Source organism: Amblyraja radiata, chromosome 13 (assembly GCF_010909765.2).
Source record: "Amblyraja radiata isolate CabotCenter1 chromosome 13, sAmbRad1.1.pri, whole genome shotgun sequence".
Taxonomy (NCBI): domain Eukaryota; kingdom Metazoa; phylum Chordata; class Chondrichthyes; order Rajiformes; family Rajidae; genus Amblyraja; species Amblyraja radiata.
In genome coordinates this window covers 58,843,648-58,861,733 of record NC_045968.1, presented here as the reverse complement: position 1 = coordinate 58,861,733, position 18,086 = coordinate 58,843,648, and the positions used below count along the sequence as shown (strand labels likewise).

Genomic DNA, 18,086 nt, shown 5'->3' with positions numbered 1-18,086 from the left:
ACTATAGTCATTACACGAGGAATCGTATATAAGAGCAAAGAGGTCCTTCTACAGTTGTACAGGGCCATAGTGAGACCACACCTGGAGTATTGTGTGCAGTTTTGGTCCCCTAATTTGAGGAAGTACATTCTTGCTATTGAGGGAGTGCAGCACAGGTTCACCAGGTTAATTCCTGGGATGGCGGGACTGTCATATGCTGAGAGAATGGAGCGGCTGGGCTTGTACATTCTGGAGTTTAGAAGGATGAGAGGGTATCTCATTGAAACATACAAGATTGTTAAGGGTTTGGACACGCTAGAGGCAGGAAACATGTTCCCGATGTTGGGGGAGTCCAGAACCAGGGGCCACAGTTTAAGAATAAGGAGTAAGCCATTTAGAATGGAGACGAGGAAACACTTTTTCCTCACAGAGAGTGGTGAGTGTGGAATTCTCTGCCTCAGAGGGCGGTGGAGGCAGGTTCTCTGGATGCTTTCAAGAGAGAGCTAGATAGGGCTCTTAAAAATAGTAGAGTCAGGGGATATGGGGAGAAGGCAGGAACAGGGTACTGATTGGGGATGATCAGCCATGATCACATTGAATGGCGGTGCTGGCTCGAAGGGCTAAATGGCCTACTCCTGCACCTATTGTCTATTGTAGAAGTTTGGAAAGAAAGCAGAACTAAATAAATACTTGTTAACCGTAGTGAAGGAAACATGGGAGATGGATTTAATTTTGTGGCTGAGGCTTGGAATTTGAGAGCCTGTGGAGGGAATTGAGAGTCAACTGACTGAAATGTTGGGAAAATGGTAATGTAAATTAGACTTCTGAGGACTTGTGGAAGAGAGAATTGGAATGGTTACAAATTGAAAATACGGAGTACAGGAAAAGCTTAGTATGGGTTGGGCAGAAAACTCTAAAAAGAAAGCAAAGGCAACACGTCTAATACTTCATTTCTGTTCCAGGCCAAAATTCAAACAATTCTTCAAAAGCTTGAAAATGTTTACGAAATGATTGAAAAACGTCAAGCTAGTTTAAAGAAATTAGCAGCGAAACAGACACGTCCAGTTCAACCTGTTGCCCCACGACCTGAATCATCTCCAAAACGCTCCTCTCCAAAACCAGTCAAACCACCAATCCTCAGTAAGTAGCTAATGAACTTTTTCTCATAGCTCAGGACATTGCGATACGATCGTGATGTAATTGTGCAGACTTCAAAATAGGATGACCAAGAGGCTTATTTGTAGGAAGGAACTGCAGATGCTGGTTTAAACCGAATATATACACCAAAAGCATCTCTGGAGAGAAGGAATGGGTGACATTTCGGGTCAAAAAGCGGGTTAAGTTTGAGGAAGGGTCTTGACATTGCGGCGCCACTCACGTCGCAGCGGCCTCTGCAGTCCCTTTGTCTTTTTGTTATTTTTTGTCCCGTTTTAATGTAGTTTTTATTATTTTTTTGATGGTGTGTGTGTGTGTGTGTGTGTGTGTGTGTGTGTGTGTGTGTGTGTGTGTGTGTGTGTGTGTGTGTGTGTGTGTGTGTGTGTGTGTGTGTGTTTGGCGCGGGGGGTGGGGGAGGAAACTTTTAAAATCTTTCCCCTGCACGGAGAACCCGACCTTTTCCCTGTCGGGTCTCCATTGTCGTTGGGGCTGCAACGTGGAGCGGCCTCCAGCAGGAACGTCCTGGGGCTCCAGTCACGGAGCTGCAGAGCTACTCACCATCATGGAGCTGGCCGAGTCCGGAGCGGGTGGAGTTTCAGAGGCTTACCGCAGGTCTGGCAGACAGTAATATCGGGAGCCCGCAGGTCCCTGGTGGGAGACCGCTTTTCGAGGCTTCTGCAACGGCGACTTCTCCCGCTCGAGTCACGGGGTTGAAGAGTACCTGGAGCGGGGCCTTACATCATCGCCCGGCGCGGCTTCAACGGCTGCGGGACTTTGCTAGCGCCTGCCGGGGGCTCCAACAACAAGACCCGGAGCGCGGCCTTGCATCGCACGGCGTGGCGTTAATGGCCGCGGGATAATTGCCATCGCCCGCCGGGGGCTTTGACTCTGACATCGGGAGGGGAATGGGGAGTGCAGGGGAGAGATAAGTTTTCTTGCCTTCCATCACAGCGAGGAGGAGATGCGCTGTGATGGATGTCTGTGTCTTGGGTCTTTTTTTCTTGTGTGTATGACTGCAGAAACAACATTTCATTTGAGCCTCTATGAGGTTCAAGTGACAAATAAATTGTATTGTGTATTGTGTTGTGTGACCTGAAACATCACCCAACCTTTCCATCCAGAAATGCTGCCTATCCCACTTCGTTACTCCAGCTTTTTGTGTCTATCCAAGAGGCTTATTTCTTGGATATCATGAATTATGACGTCTGATTCCCCCGTGTGATGAAATTTAAATGAATCAGTGGTTGATTTCACATCTTCAAGCATCGTAACAGTTGTATTCAATACAAGGATGTGATCCAACAAGTTATCAATACTGAAGATAGCCACACAATGCTGTAGTACAGGTTAGTAAGTTGTGTAGGGAGGAACTGCAGATGCTGGTTTAAATCGAAGATAGACACAAAATGTTGGAGTAACTCTGCGGGATAGGCAGCACCTCTGGAGAGAAGGAATGGGTGACGTTTCTGGTCGAGACCCTTCTGCAGACTGAGAGTCAGGGGAGTGGAACACACGGAGATAAGGAAGGAGAAGGTGTGAAAACAAGACGTCAAAGGGTATGGAGTTCAAGGAAGATGTAGAATAGTTCATTGTTAGCTAGGAGAAGGTAACAACAAAGCAAACAAATAAAATGTAATAGGGGACAGTCAGACTGGTCGAAGAACTGGGGAGTGGGATGGATGGAGAGAGAGAGGGAAAGCCAGGGTTACTTGAAGTTAGGGAAGTCAATATTCATACCATTGAGGTGTAAGCTTCCCAAGTGAAATATGAAGTGCAGTTGCTTCAATTTGCCCTGGACCTCACTCTGACAGTGGAGGAGGCCCAGGACAGAAAGGTCAGTGTGAGAATGGGAGGGGGAGCTAAAGTGTTTAGCAACCAGAAGGTTTAGGCGGACTGAGTGGAGGAGTTCAGCGAAACGATCGTTGAGCCTGTGCTTGGTCTCGCCGATATCTAAGTGTCCACACCTGGAACAGCGGATACAGTAGATGAGGTTGGAGGACGTGCAAGTGAAAAGGACTGTCGGGGTCCCTGGACATAGTTGAATTGAGGTATAGGGACAGGTGGTGCATCTCCTGTGGTTGCAGGAGAAAGTTCCTGGGGAGGGAGTGGTTTGGGTGGGAAGGGACGAGTTGACCAGGGAGTTATGGAGGGAGCGGTCACTGCGGAAGGTGGAAAGGGGTGGAGATAGGAGAATGTGGCAAGTGGTGGGATCCCGTTGGAGAAGGCAAAAATGTCGGAGGATGATCAGTATGCGACAGCTGATGGGGTGGAAGGTGAGTGAAAAGTGAAAGGAAAAGTTAAGGTAATAATGTATCTAGTTATTTTACTCAACAAATTCATTTGCAGAGCAATGGGGCTCGGATAGGACAAAATAAGTATCGGCTATTGGGCGAGGGCCATGTTACCTGGGGACAAGCTGTAAGCAAGGCCATTTGGTCAATAGCTTAAAGGGGGGTAGTTAGAGTGAAAGAGAGAACATGATACTGGAGGCACACGACAGGCAAATCAGTCTGTGCTAATGGAGAGAAAACATTCTAGGGCAATATGATACATGGATGATTTGGTCCGTTCTGATACACACAGGGAAGAGCATTACCTTCAGCTAGTGAATTTAACAGCATTCAGCTGTTCTTCCATTCTGGCACAATAGACAATAGGTGCAGGAGTAGGCCATTCGGCACTTCGAGCCAGCACCGCCATTCAATGTGATCATGGCTGATCATCCCCAATCAGTACCCCGTTCCTGCCTTCTCCCCATATCCCCTGACGCCGCTATTTTTAAGAGCCCTATCTAGCTCTCCTGAAAGCATCCAGAGAACCTGCCTCCACTGCCCTCTGAGGCAGAGAATTCCACAGACTCACCACTCTCTGAGAAAAAATGTTTCCTCGTCTCCGTTCTAAATGGCTTACTCCTTATTCTTAAACTGTGGCCCCTGGTTCTGGACTCCCCCAACATCGGGAACATGTTTCCTACCTTGAGCGTGTCCAAACCCTTAACAATCTTATATGTTTCAATGAGATGCCCTCTCATCCTTCTAAACACCAGAGTGTACAAGCCCAGCTGCTCCATTCTTTCAGCATATGACAGTCCCGCCATCCCGGGAATTAACCTTGTAAACCAATGCTGCACTCCCTCAATAGCAAGAATATCCTTCCTCAAATTAGGGGACCAAAACTGCACACAATACTCCAGGTGTGGTCTCACTAGGGCTCTGTACAACTGCAGAAGGACCTCTTTGCTCAATGTATTTGGTGTTCAATGTGGTCTCCTCCACAATGGTGAAATCAAATGTAGATGGGATGACTCTCTGTGGAGCATGCATGTTCAGTCTGCTGGGATGATCCCAACATTCCTGCTACCTTCCCATTTAATTCTCCATCCCACTCTCAGTCAGACCTGTTTGTGGCCTCTGCACTGTTATAATAAGACCCAACATAAGTTTGAAGAACAGCTTCTCATCTTCCATCTGGTAGCATTCTGAACTCCCTATAAAATTGTACAAATTTAGATAACTTGCTTTCACTGTTTACACCAGAAAGGAACGGGTCATCCATCTGTCATAGTGGCTGAGTCTTTCCCTCTCTGTAGGTGCAGCCCAACCTGCTGGCAATGTTCTGCATGCCAGCATTTCATAACTCTTACATTGTTTGTGTTCTCACTCTAACTATACTAATTCTATAGCTTTTCTAATCATAGAGCAGGGAAATAGTCCTTTTGGCCCAAATTGTCCACGCAGCCCAACATGCCCCATCTACATTGGCCTCGCTTGGCTCATAACCCTCTAAACCTATTCTATCCCTGTACCGGCCCAAATGTCTTTTAAACGTTATGATAGTACCCATCTTAACTACTTCCATCAGCAGCTCACTCCATTAGCATATAACCCTTTGTGTTAAAAAAAAAAGCTCCCTCTCAGGTTCCTATTAAATCCCCTCCCTCCTCACCTTATACCTATGTCTTCTGGTTCTCAATTTCCCTACTCTGGGCAAAAGACTGTGCATTAACCCTCTCTATTCCTCACTCCCCTCGTGATCTTGTACAGTCTAAGATCACCCCTCATCCTCCCACACTCCAAGGATTGAAATCCTAGTCTGCTCAATCTCTCCCCACAGCTCAGGCTATTGGCCTGGCAACATTCTCGTAAATCATCTCTGCACCCTTTCTAGCTTGACAACATGGTGACCACCACTGAACACAATATTCTAAACGTGGCCTCGCCAATGTTTTACACAACTGTAATATGAACTCCCAACTTCTGCACTCAGTATTCTGACTGATGTAGGCCAATGTGCGAATGCATTTCTGACCAACCTATCCACCTGTGATACCACATTCAAGGAGCTATACACCTGTACTCCTAGATCCCTCTGCTCTACAACACTCCCCAGAGGCATACTTTTCACTGTGTAGGTTCTGCCCATGTTAGACTGCCCAAAATGCAACACCCCACACATCTGTATTAAATTCCATCAACCATTCCTCAGCCAATCTGTTGGACCAATCAGGATCATAGATTCAAAGAGTCCTAGAGTGATACAATGTGGAAACAGGCCCTTCGGCCCAACTTGCTCACACCGGCCAACAATGTCCCAGCTACACTAGTCCCACTTGCCTGCGCTTGGTCCATATCCCTCCAAACCTGTCCTGTCCATGTACCTGTCTAACTGTTTCTTAAATGATGGGATAGTCCCAGCCTCAACTACCTCCTCTGGCAGCTTGTTCCATACATCCACCTCCTTTTGTGTGAAAAAGTTACCCCTTAGATTCCTATTAAATCTTTTCCCCTTCACCTTGAACCTATGTCCTCTGGTCCTCGATTTCCTTACTCTGGGCATGAGATTCTGTGTACTGTATCTACCCGATCTATTCCTCTCATGATTTTATACACCTCCAAGATCACCCCTCATCCTCCTGCGCTCCATGGAGTCCCAGCCTACTCAACCTCTCCCTATAGCTCTCACCCTGTAGTCCTGGCAACATCCTCATAAATCTTTTCTGAACCATTTCCAGCTTGACAATATCTTTCCTATAACATGGTGCCCAGAACTGAACACAATATTCTAAATGCGGTCTCACCAACGTCTTATACAACTGCAACATGACCTCCCAACTTCTATACTCAATACTCTGACTGATGAAGGCCAATGTGCCAAAAGCCTTTTTGACCACCTTATCTACCTGCGACTCAACCTTCAAGGAACCATGCACCTGTACTCCTAGATCCCTCTGCTCTACAACACTACCCAGAGGCCTACCATTTACTGTGTAGGTCCTGCCCTTGTTCGACATCCCAAAATGTAACACCTCACACCTCTCTGTATTAAATTCCATCAACCATTCCTGCGCCCACCTGGCCAATCGATCCAGATCCTGCTGCAACCTTTCACAATCATCTTTACTGAGGCAGGATCCTGCTACAATTTTTGACAACCATCTTCATTATCTACAATACCACCTACTTTAGTGTCATCAGCAAACTTGCTAATCTTGCCCTGTACGTTCTCATCCAAATCATTGATGTAGATAACAAACAGTAACGGGCCCAGCATGACCCCTGTGGCACACCACAAGTCACAGGCCTCTAGTCTGAGAAGCAACCTTCCACCCTCTGCTTCCTTCCATGAAGCCAATTTTCAATGCATTCAGCTATCTCTCTCTCTCTCTCGATACCCAAGCGATTTAAACTTCCAGAGATTTGTCTACCTTCATACACATCAGGACCTTCAGCAGGATCATGATCTCCCTCCGTAACTGTCCCCATTAATCCACAACCAGGTAACTTCATTTACAGCTGATTCTCCAAGGCAACTGGCATCAGCCTCTCCGAGAGATTCCATCATTCTATTCAGGCCATTCTGGGTTATTAACTGAGCTTGTGAACATTCCTTCATACGCACATGCTGCCACAATATTACAATTCAAATGTCTGCCACATGTACATACAGTCCGCATGTTTCAGTGAAGGTGGAAAATAGCTTCATCTCTCCACACTTTTAGTAACTATTCTTTATATCAGTCCTATACTTTTGATGCCATTCAATCGTGTATTGTGGAAGTATGGCTCCCATATCAAATTATTGTTCTGTATTTTCTGACTTATGGACAACACTTTGCTAACCAGGGACTGCATGTACAGACTGCCTGCTTCCACCTTCCCCACAGTTTAACACTAACTTTGACTAACTCGTCTGAAGAAGGGTCTCGACCCGAAACGTCACCCATTCCTTCTCTCCAGGGATGCTGCCTGTCCCACTGAGTTATTCCTGCTTTTTGTGATTATCTTATTTTTTTTTTTTTAAATCTCCTTGTCCAGAAATGTTAACTGTTTCTCATTCCGCAGAAACAGCCTAATGTGCCGTGTGATTACAGCATTTTTATCTTGATTTTATCTTGATTTATCTTAGTTATATTGCAATGCCATTGAGATCAACCATTAAATCCTTACTGCACCCTTACTGTGAATATTATAGTAGCACCTATAACCACCTAAGTTGTATGATCAATATTCCATAACTTAGTTATTTTTGAGTACTGAGACATGTTAATATTAGAGTCAGATTAATACAGATCCTTCGTCCCAACTCATTAAGGAGGTAATCTTGGAGGATGCTCCTCAAACTGCAGAGCATCTTGGGCAAATACAGCTCACCCCCTCCATGACTGTTTCCACCAAGATGCAACACAGAACGCCACAGGAGATCCTTCTTCCCTGTGGCTATCAAACTGTACAACTCCTGCCTCTTCTGTCGTGGGGTAGACGGACTCCACTTTCCCCTCCCCAATATTTTCACATCCCATGTGGCGGCACCTGATAGCAACCCAAGGTCACGACGAACCATCGGCTCTAGAGGGCGGCGTCTTGGTGGGGAAGGAGCGATTCACGGTGTCGGTATCCGAGTTATTTAAGGCCGGGCAACGGCCCGTGTCACGTGAGGGGTAGGGAGTTGTATGCAGAAGAATAAACAGGTCTTGAGCACGCAACTTGTGTCCGACTAAATTTTGGCTGGATCCCTGCCAGTCCCCGCCATAATTGGTGACCCCGACGTGATCTGAACACGCAGCCTTCTGATCTGGAGTCAATCCTTTCAACTCGTCACTTTAATTTCATCTATCTTGTGTTTTATGACTGTTGGCAGGTCAAATTCCCTCCTGGGATAAATAAAGTTCTATCGTATTGTATCATGTCATCCAGTCGAACGAGTCGCACTTGACTGGGTCTGGCCCATATCCCTCCAACCTTTCTTATCTATGACCCTGTCCAAGCGCCTTTTAAATATAATAGTACCCACCTCTGCCACATGCTTTGGCAGCTAGTTCCAGATATGCACCACCTTCTGAAAAGGTTGCCCCATAGGTCCTCTTTACATTTACTTTCTCTCATCTTTAACCCATGCCCTAAAATGTTAGACCCATCATAATAAATTAAACTGAAATATTAGATTGAGGAATGAATGTCATCTCTTTATAAAAGCATATTTATAGACGTTAAACTTTAAACAATTAGAACTGTGTAAGAACAGGTGTTCAAAGTTGTACAAGGACAAAGTGGGTCAACTATCAGGTTAAACTAAATAATTATTTACTGTGACCATAGAAAATATTTCATCTTCATGTTGAGAGTTAAGTTACATGCAAAATAGCTATATTTGATAAAGCATAATTTTCTAAACTATTGAGAACATCCATTAGAAATTTTATCGTGTTAAAGTTTTAGGGAATATTTTACCTGGCATTACATAATTATTATGAAAATTCTTAAGAATGTTATTTCCTGGTTCAAAAAGAAATTGATATGGTTGATATCACACATTCTAAGGTTTCTTTTTTATTTAAATACAGGTCCACCACCGATTCTCTGGCAACTGGTGGACCTGTATTTCCACCTCCTTTAATCCGGACTAAATTTTGAGAGCGCACTGCGATGAAATCCCCCCGGAAGTTTCCCCAAAAATGTGGTGCCTAGGCCGGGTGAGGCGGCCAATCTCAACCGCATCGGGACTTCCGCAGCAAATGGGATTTGCCCCCTTTGGGCAGTGCTCAGACACCTGCCCAGCCTGAGCCAGCAGATCCGTCCCCATAGCTGACATCCGCGGCCGATGAGCGGGTGGAATTTAGCGCCCTGCGGTTGTAGCTCCAGAGTTTGGGTCTGGCCGGAGCCGGTAGATCCATTCCTTAGATGGCTTCCACGGCCGATGGGTGGGTGGGATTTGCCCCCCTGCGGCCAGGGCTCTGGAACTCCGGACTGTCCAAAGCCAGCAGATCTGTTCCCAAAGCCAACTTTAGAGACCCACTTTGAAGGCAAGTATCTCAGCTCCTTGGCAGACTAGGCGGAGTTGGACTCCTAATAGACTAGACTAAGTGGGACTCGTTGGTTCCCATGTTCACACGGGAGGGCTGGTCCCCCCAACACAATATTCCACCTCCCCCCAATTCCAAAATTGGTGGCCAGTGGGGGGGGCTTTCTGGAGCGCTAGTATGGGTATGGTGGACTGAAGGGACTGGTTTCCAGAGGGCTAGTATGGACATTGTGGGCCAAATGGATTCTTGGGGTGACAGCTCAGTCACTCAAGCCTGATGTGCTGGCAGCTCACTCACGACTGGTGGGCGAGCAGTTGACTCACGGTTATTCCCTGAAATTCCATTTCAAGCAGGGTACAAGGCCATCAAATTCAAATGCGGTTTCTTACCATTTCAAGCAGGGTGCAAGGCCACCAAGTTCAAGTGCAGTTTCTTATCATTTCAACCAGGGTGCAAGGCCACCGAATTCAAGTGCAGTTTCCAACCACTTCAAGCAGGATGCAAGGCCACCGAATTCAAGTGCAGTTTCATACCACTTCTAGCAGGGTGCAGGGCCACCAAATTCAAGTGCAGTTTCCTACCATTTCAAGTAGGGTGCATGGCCACCAAATTCAAGTGCAGTTTCATACCAATTCATGCAGGGCTCAAGGCCACCAAATTCAAATGCAGTTTCATACCATTTCATGCAGGGAGCAAGGCCACCACATTTAAATGCAGCTTCATACAATTTCAAGCAGGGTGAAACCATAAAACCACCATAAAACCACACATAAACACCACACTCAGTTCTTTAGAAATTCAGTGTGTTCAGTTGATTCACATCTCACTGTCGTGACCTCTCCCTCCCCATCTTGTAGAGACTGAGCCACACCCACACTTCTGGATTTTATAATCCCCCCTCCCACCATGATTGACAGGAGAGAGATTCTCAACATTTTTTTTTTAAACACTTATTTTTCATTGATGGGAAGAATCCTCTACACCTGATGAGCAGGGGGGGACTGAGTAAGACGGCCAAAAATCACAGCCGTAATTGGTAGCGTTTTATCTAAAATCAATATACAGTGCAAACAGGAAGTTGTGCAGTTACCACCACCAACAACCATTTGCAGTGCAGCATTTCAAAGCAACCACATTTTCTTTTTCAAACCACATTAAGGGCACTCAGTTGAGTAGACATGTGTTCAGTGTTATTCGCAGCTCAGAGAGACGTGACACTCTCACTTCATCCATCTTGCAGAGACTGAGGCACAACACTTCCGGGATTTATAGTCCCTCCCCCCTCTCACCAGCAGGGGCAGCGAAAATGTCAACATTTTTTAAACATTAATAACTCTTTTATTTTTCATCGATGGGAAAAATCCTCTTGTCGTGCGCAGTGGAGGGGGACTCTGAGTAAGATGGCCAAAAATCACAGCCATAAGTGGCAGCGCTTTTTCAAAATCATGAAACAGAAAAACAGGAAGTGGTCAAGATCTTTGCCATAAAACAGCTGGTTATATCTATATTACTAAAAGTAATATAGATATAACCAGCTGTTTTATGGCAAAGTCAACACTGATGGAATAATGTAAGCTAAATTCAAAATAGATTTTTCAGAACTAGTTGCTTAAGAAGGAACTGCAGATGCTTGTTTAAACCGAAAATAGACACAAAAAGCTGGAGTAACTCAGCGGGACAGGCAGCATCTCTGGAGAGAAGGAATTGGTGACGTTTCGGATCGAGACCCTTCTTCAGACTTGTGAGTGAAGTGTTTATAAACCCACAAGCACTTTCTCCAAATGCCTACATTTTTGGGAGGCATCAACTTAGTGCCTTTTCCTGTTGTGAATGAAAAAAAAAAAATCACAAGAGCAGCAAAGCTTCATCAAATTGATTAATGGGATGGTAATTTTGTGATATGCGGAGAGATTTACTGGACTAGGGTTGTAGTCTTGAATTTAGAAGAAAGGAGTAATTTCATTAAACATACAAAATAGTCAAGGATTTCGACAAGGTACAGTATATGCAGTGTTAATGCTTCCTTGGTTGGAGTCCATATCTAGGACTACACACTCAAAAAAAGGGTCAACCGTTCAGGACAGGGGTGAGAAATTTCAGAGGGTGATGAATCATTGGAATCATGGCTGCGGAGGGCTGCTGAATAAAGACAAAGATTAACAAGATGTTTAATGATTAAGAAAATCAAGGGCTGTGCAGGAAAATAATTGCAAGATAAAAGATCACCCATCATCATCTTTAATAATGACACACAAGATGCCAAATGGTCGACGCTCACTTTAACTACTAATATTCAATTGTTAAAACCAAACATTTCTACCTAGCTGGTAGAGCTTTCCTCGACTCCTGCAGAGCAAGTGAGTGGCAAAGTTGCACACATGATGTGTACTAGCAGGGGTTGCGAGAACTCTGAGCCAAGATTTTAGAGAAAAGGTGACAGAGTTTGAAAGGAGTGGAGGCCATTGTATTTGGTTGCTACTGGAGGTTTTGCCTAGCAACCAAACACAACCAAATACATCGTGTGGAAGCAAAAGCCAGTCATCCTCAATCTCAGAAACCTTGGCAAATGATCCTCGCACGCTAACTCTGCTGGTCATTCTTCCATGGCAAAAAAGAGCTAAAACAATGAAGTAAAACACTAAGAATGGAACGAGCAATTGGCTGCAGTGCAAGGATCCCAAAAGTGCACAAAGACACTCATTGCCATGCAGGCAGTTCCCTACGATGAGCATTCTTTGTACAAGGAAATTGTCACCTGCATGCACCATTCTGCAGAAAAATACACCGATTCATTCAGCTCCGAGAGGATTCTGTTACTGTCGTCCACACTGTAGCATGTTGCTTCGGCAGTTTGTGATAGTCAAGGATGACTTGCTTTCACTTTGGTTCTGATGAGTGGAAAGCATCACTGCACAAATTATTTTAAGGTGGGCTGGCCTTTGCCACACATCTCCTTCCCCTAGTTACTACACCACTCTGCACAATCCACGCTGTCCCAGAACCCACGGGACCTCTGCCTCCTACCTCAAGCATCCACTCAATAACCCATTAGTTGGTTGCATTGCAGACTGATCTTTTAAAGGCTAATTCTTTAGATTAGCATTGAGGAAAGGGGTTGCGAATGCAGGAGATTCAACACCAATGCCTACTGTTTAACAAATATAAGGCAGTGCATTAGCATAGTTTAGCCTGACATTTTTTCCACTTTTTCTAAGAATTTTTGAAATGGCTTTTGATACCAATGTGTTAATGATGGATAATTTTACACCTATTATATGTGCCAATGTATTAGATAAAGAACAAGCAGCTGCATAGGGGGAGAAGGCAGGCACGGGTTATTGATTGGGGCCGATCAGCCATGATCACAATGAATGGCGGTACTGGCTCGAAGGGCCGAATGGCCGCCTCCTGCACCTATTTTCTGTTTCTATCCTTGCACAAAACAAAGTGCTGAAATAACTCAGCGGCTCAGGCAGCATATGTGGAGAACATGGATAGGTTATGTTTTGGGTCAGAACAAGTACAACATGCTCCTTACTAACCATCAACACTATGTTTTTTTTTAATCATTTCACAGCTCCCAGTAGAAGGAGTTTAGATAACATTAGCAATTCAAAGCTGCCAACAGAGACAGAATTAGCAAAGAAAAGAAATATGAAGAAACCAAAAGGAAACATAAAGGTAAACAAACTCTAGTTTGTCTATTGCTTATAATATGCATATGAATTTGCATACATTCAAATGCCAGAAGATGTGCTAAAATTAACTAAATATTATATTTTACTTAAACTCACCAACTTTTAATCTTGAAACATTAATTTAGTAGCAATTGCCTTTGCTATTCATTTGGTTCCTTTAGCTCTGTGACTTGTCATTTAGTTTTACACCGCAGATGAACAGAGTTAAAGGATATTAAAGTAATAATCAGAACTTACCCTCACTTCTCTGCAAGGCGGAGGTAAATGAAGTCTATGTTTAAGAAGGAACTGCAGATGCTGGAAAATCAAAGGTAGACATAAATGCTGGAGAAACTCAGCGGGTGAGGCAGCATCTATGGAGAGAAGGAAATAGGCGACGTTTCGGGTCGAGACCCTTCTTCAGACTAAATGAAGTCTCTGGCCATTTTCCCCAGCCGTTTGAGTAAAGAGTATAACTAAATGTGTTCTGGATAGAGACAGGGTGGGCCTGCAAATTAAAATTCTAAATTGGGGCAAGGCCAACTTAAGGTATTAGACAGGAACCCATCGGGTTGATTGGAGCCAGTTGTTTGAAGGGAAAACAACATTTGGAAAGTGGGATTTTTTTTAGTGGTTCTGACAAGAGCTCCGGCCTGCATGTTCCTGTTAAGAGTGAAGGGCAAGGCAGCTGGACGTACGGAGGCTTGGATGATGGGAGAAATTAAACCTCTGGTTCAAGAATAAGGAGGCATAGGTCAGGTATAGGCAGCTGGGATCAAGTGTACCTCGGGAGGGAAGAATGGTAACTAGAGAGAGAATGGGGTCCCTCAGGAATCAAAGCGATCATCTCAGTGTAGAACTGCAGGAGATGGACAAGATCCTCAATGAATATTTCTCCTTTGTTTTTACCATGCAGAAAGACATGGGTACCGGTCAATGGAAGTGTCGAGGTCAGTCAATATTACGGTAGAGGTGCTGAACATCCTAATGCGTATGAAGGTAGACAAATGTCCTGGGCCTGATCAGATCTATCCAAGGACATTGTAGGAAGCTAAAGAAATTACAGGTGCCCTGGCACAGATTTATGAGGCATCATTAATGACAGGTGAGGTACGACAGACTGCAGGGTGGTAAATGTTGTGCTTCTATTTAAGGGCTGCAAGGAATAGCCTAGGATCTATAGGCCGGTGAGTCTAACAGCCGTGGTTGGAAAGTTACTAGAGTATTTTGTGATAAGATATACACGCATTTAGATAGACAAGGCCTGATTAGGTTTTGTACATGGGTGACCGTATCTCACAAATCTGATTGAGGTTTTTGAAGACATGACCAAAAAGGTTGATGAGGGCAGAGCTTTGGATGCTATATACACGGATGTCAGCAAGACATTTGACAAGGTTCCTCATGGTCGGCTGCGCTGGAGAGTTAGATCGCATGGGATCTAAGGAGAGATAGCTGACTGGGCAGCAAATTGGCTTCATGGAAAGAAGCAGGAGGAGATGGTGGGAGGTTATTTTTCAGACTGGAGGCCTGTGATTACTGGTGTGCCTCAGTGTTCGGTGCTGGGCCCATTGCTGTTTGTCATCTATATCAACTATTTAGACAAGACATGATTAGTAAGTTTGCAGATGACACTAAAGTGGCTAGCATTGTAGAAAGCAAAAACTGTCATCAATGGTTACAGCAGGATCTAGATCAGTTGGGCAAGTGGACAGAGGAATGGTTAATAGAGTTTAATGCAGAAAAATATTAGGCGTTGCATTTTAAGAAATCAAAACACAGCAGGACCCTCAATAAATAGAAGGTGTATTGTATGGCAGAGGGATCTCAGAGTGCAGAGACATAGTTCCTTGAAAGTGGTGGCACAGGTCAAGAAGGCTTTCAGCACATTGGCGTTCATCAGTCAGGGTATTGATTATAGAAGTTGGGAAGTCATGATACTGTTGTATATGATGTTGGTGAGGCTACAGATGGAATATTGTGTTCAGTTTTGGTTACCGATATGGAAAAGATGTTATTAAACTGGAAAGAGTGCAGGGAAGATTTGAGGATGTCGCCAGGACTTGAAGGCCTGAGGTATGTGAAGAGATTGGCAGGCTAGGACTGTGTTCCTTGGAACATAGGAGGACGATGTAATCTTATAGAGGTGTATAACATTGTGAGGGGGACTGTTATATTTTACCCAGAGTAGGGGAATCAAGAAGCAAAGGACATAGGTTTGTTAAGAGGGAAACATTTAATAGAAATCTGAGGGCGACTATTTGTTTTTTTTAAACACAAAGAGTGGTGGGTACATGGAATTAGCTGCCGGATGAGGTAGTTGAGGGAGAAATCATAGCTTTTCAAGGCATTTGGGCAGGTATGTGGATAGGAAAGGTCTCGAGGGATATGGGCCAAATGCAGGTATGTGGAACTAGTGTAGATGGGGTACTCTTGTCGGCATGGCCACATAGGGCTGAAGGGTCTTGTCTCTCCATGCTGTATGATTCTATATGACTGTAATGGTACATAATCATCACCATTCAGAACACTTGAAAAACATCTGGTGCGGTTTGAATTGATTGAAAGAATTGGCAGCATGAAAATAGGTGCACTGAATCCACACCGCCCATTGACCACCCGTTCACACTAGTTCCATGTAATCCCACTTTCACATCTTCTGCCTGCACACCGAGGTCAATTTACAATGGCTAATTAATCTACAAACCTGCATGTCTTTTGAGAAGTGGGAGAAAACCGGCATACCTGGAGGAAACCTACAATGGCACAGGAAGAATGTGCAAACTCCACACGGACAGCATTCGAGGTCAGGATTGAACCTAGTCTTTGCCGCTGTGACTTAGCTGGTAGAGCTCGGACTCCGTGGGCCAAAGGAAGTGTTTCCACACTATATCTCTAAACTAAATAAAAATGACAAACTTTGAATGTGTAAAAAAAATTATCTGGCATGAGGATCTGTATCCTGATCTTAGGCAGTTTTCTACTTTAATTTCAAGAACAGCATGACATTAATCGAACTTTATGACAAGATATTTGTTTGGTATTACTGCATTGAAAGTCTTTGCACACAAGTCACAGATGCAGCTGCTTTATGTCTTCCCACTCCCTCCATTTTAGATTGAAGTGATGCTTGAAGCCAGTCAGGGGGGATCCAGTCCCATCCAAGTAACAGCTGAAAGTGAAGAAAACCTGTCTACAAGGAGGGGGTAAGATGCCTGCTCATTGTTCTTCAGGAATTTCCCATATCTTTCCTCAAACTTGCCATAGAGTTCAAAGATTCACCAGACCGATTCCTGAATGACAGGATTATGAGACAAGGAGAGACAAGGTTAGACTAGGCCTGCATTCATTATAGTTTAGATCAATAAGAGCCCTCATTGAAAGGCGCACACCTTTGACAAGCTGGCTGCAGGGAGGATGATTTTCCAAGCTTAAGTATCTAGAACTTAGTGGTGAGGGAGAAAGTCAGTGTAAGAACATAGAGTAACATTTACAACAGCAGAGATGTCTTCACCCAGGACAGTGGACCTGTGGAATTCCTTACGACAAGGCTGTGGAGGCGAAGTCATTGAATACATTTGAGATGTATGGGTTTCTAGATATTAAACAGCTTGGGGAGAGAGCAGGAAAATTGTTGAATAATAGGTTCAGCTAGGATGATATTGAAATGTTGGGCAGGCTGGAAGATTTCCCCTTGCTTTTTGCTAAATTTGTTGCAAAAATTAATATAGGTATGTTCTAAATATTCTGTACCTCAATATTGTCGACAGATGGGTGAATATTTAGGAAAGATGTCCTTTCATAAATTTTCAAACAAGGCACACATCCAATTTTTGCAAATAATTATTTCTTACCTTCGAATGTCAGCCCTGGTTCCTTTGTTCTTACATCCAAATATATAGATTGGAAATGTAACTTTCACTGCACAGCCTCAGCTCAAGAATGTAGGCAAATGCGTATTAATGAACCAGTGCTGCAGAGATCCAATTTGTAAATTGAGATTGAATATAGATAGTCGTTTGTGATCCAGGATAATTTCAACACAATAGAATTATCCTTGGTATCCCAACTGATTTTTCATCTCCAAAGCAACAGGAGATCTGATCACTATCATATTGCTATTTTTTATGTTCTGTTTAAACAGACAGCTACATTTTCTACAATTAGTAATACATACAAGTGAACTATTTTCATTGGCTGTGAAGTGCCTTGGGGCAGTGAAATCAAAAAGGTGTGATTGAAATACAAGCCTTTCTTTCTGCCCTTTGATTAGCTACAGTAATGAAGAATGGTGACAAATGTATAAGCATTGTTATTGACAGTCACGCAGCACAGGGGCAGTTTTCTAAAAGGATCCACTTACAGCCGGTAATGACATTGTCCATGCGCTTGCAGTTTGAGTACCCTTTCATAAATACATGTACAAGCTTTATACTGGAGTAAAACTTCAGTTTGAAGTAAAGTACACATTCTACTTTTGAATTCAGCCACTGCATTTGACAATTTAAGTGATTACAAAAGCAATTCTGGTTTTAAATACAACTAAAATTTGTTCACTTAAATAATTTGAATTATGAAATAAAGCTTGTGAGATATAGGTCACAAGTACTAAACAGAGAGAGTAATCAAATATTCCCTCCTCCTCAGTTACATTGCCCTTTATTAAATAACCCACAGTGCATTGTCAGTTTCCACTTTAACGACCACAACATCCAGGTCTTATTTCTGTTACTTCCTCTTTGTACAATCCAGGTTCTCCAGTTGTCACCCCAAATCTCCGCAAATACTGCTTTCCCATTTATTCCCTGCCTTCAAAAAATTCGACCATTTACCAGCCTTCCCATCCCATCATGAACCATGCATTTTCTTTGTCTACATTAACTTTAAACTGAAAATATTTGGGGTATATTTTTTTGTGAATGTTTATTATAAAAGTATTTGACTTGCACAACTTTATTCTTTTGTGTAGAACTTCA

At 43.8% G+C, this 18,086-nt stretch overlaps 1 protein-coding gene across 3 annotated transcripts in view; it reads left to right on the top strand.

Moving 5' to 3' along the window:
• mcf2l2 (MCF.2 cell line derived transforming sequence-like 2) overlaps positions 1-18,086 on the top strand; it is a 367,682-nt gene that overhangs the window by 184,058 nt on the left and 165,538 nt on the right. For all 3 annotated transcript variants that reach the window (XM_033032171.1, XM_033032172.1, XM_033032170.1), the window contains exons 13-15: positions 942-1,119; positions 13,011-13,114; positions 16,228-16,316. In XM_033032171.1, the coding sequence (XP_032888062.1) occupies positions 942-1,119; positions 13,011-13,114; positions 16,228-16,316 (371 nt within the window). The remainder of the gene's footprint in view (positions 1-941; positions 1,120-13,010; positions 13,115-16,227; positions 16,317-18,086) is intronic.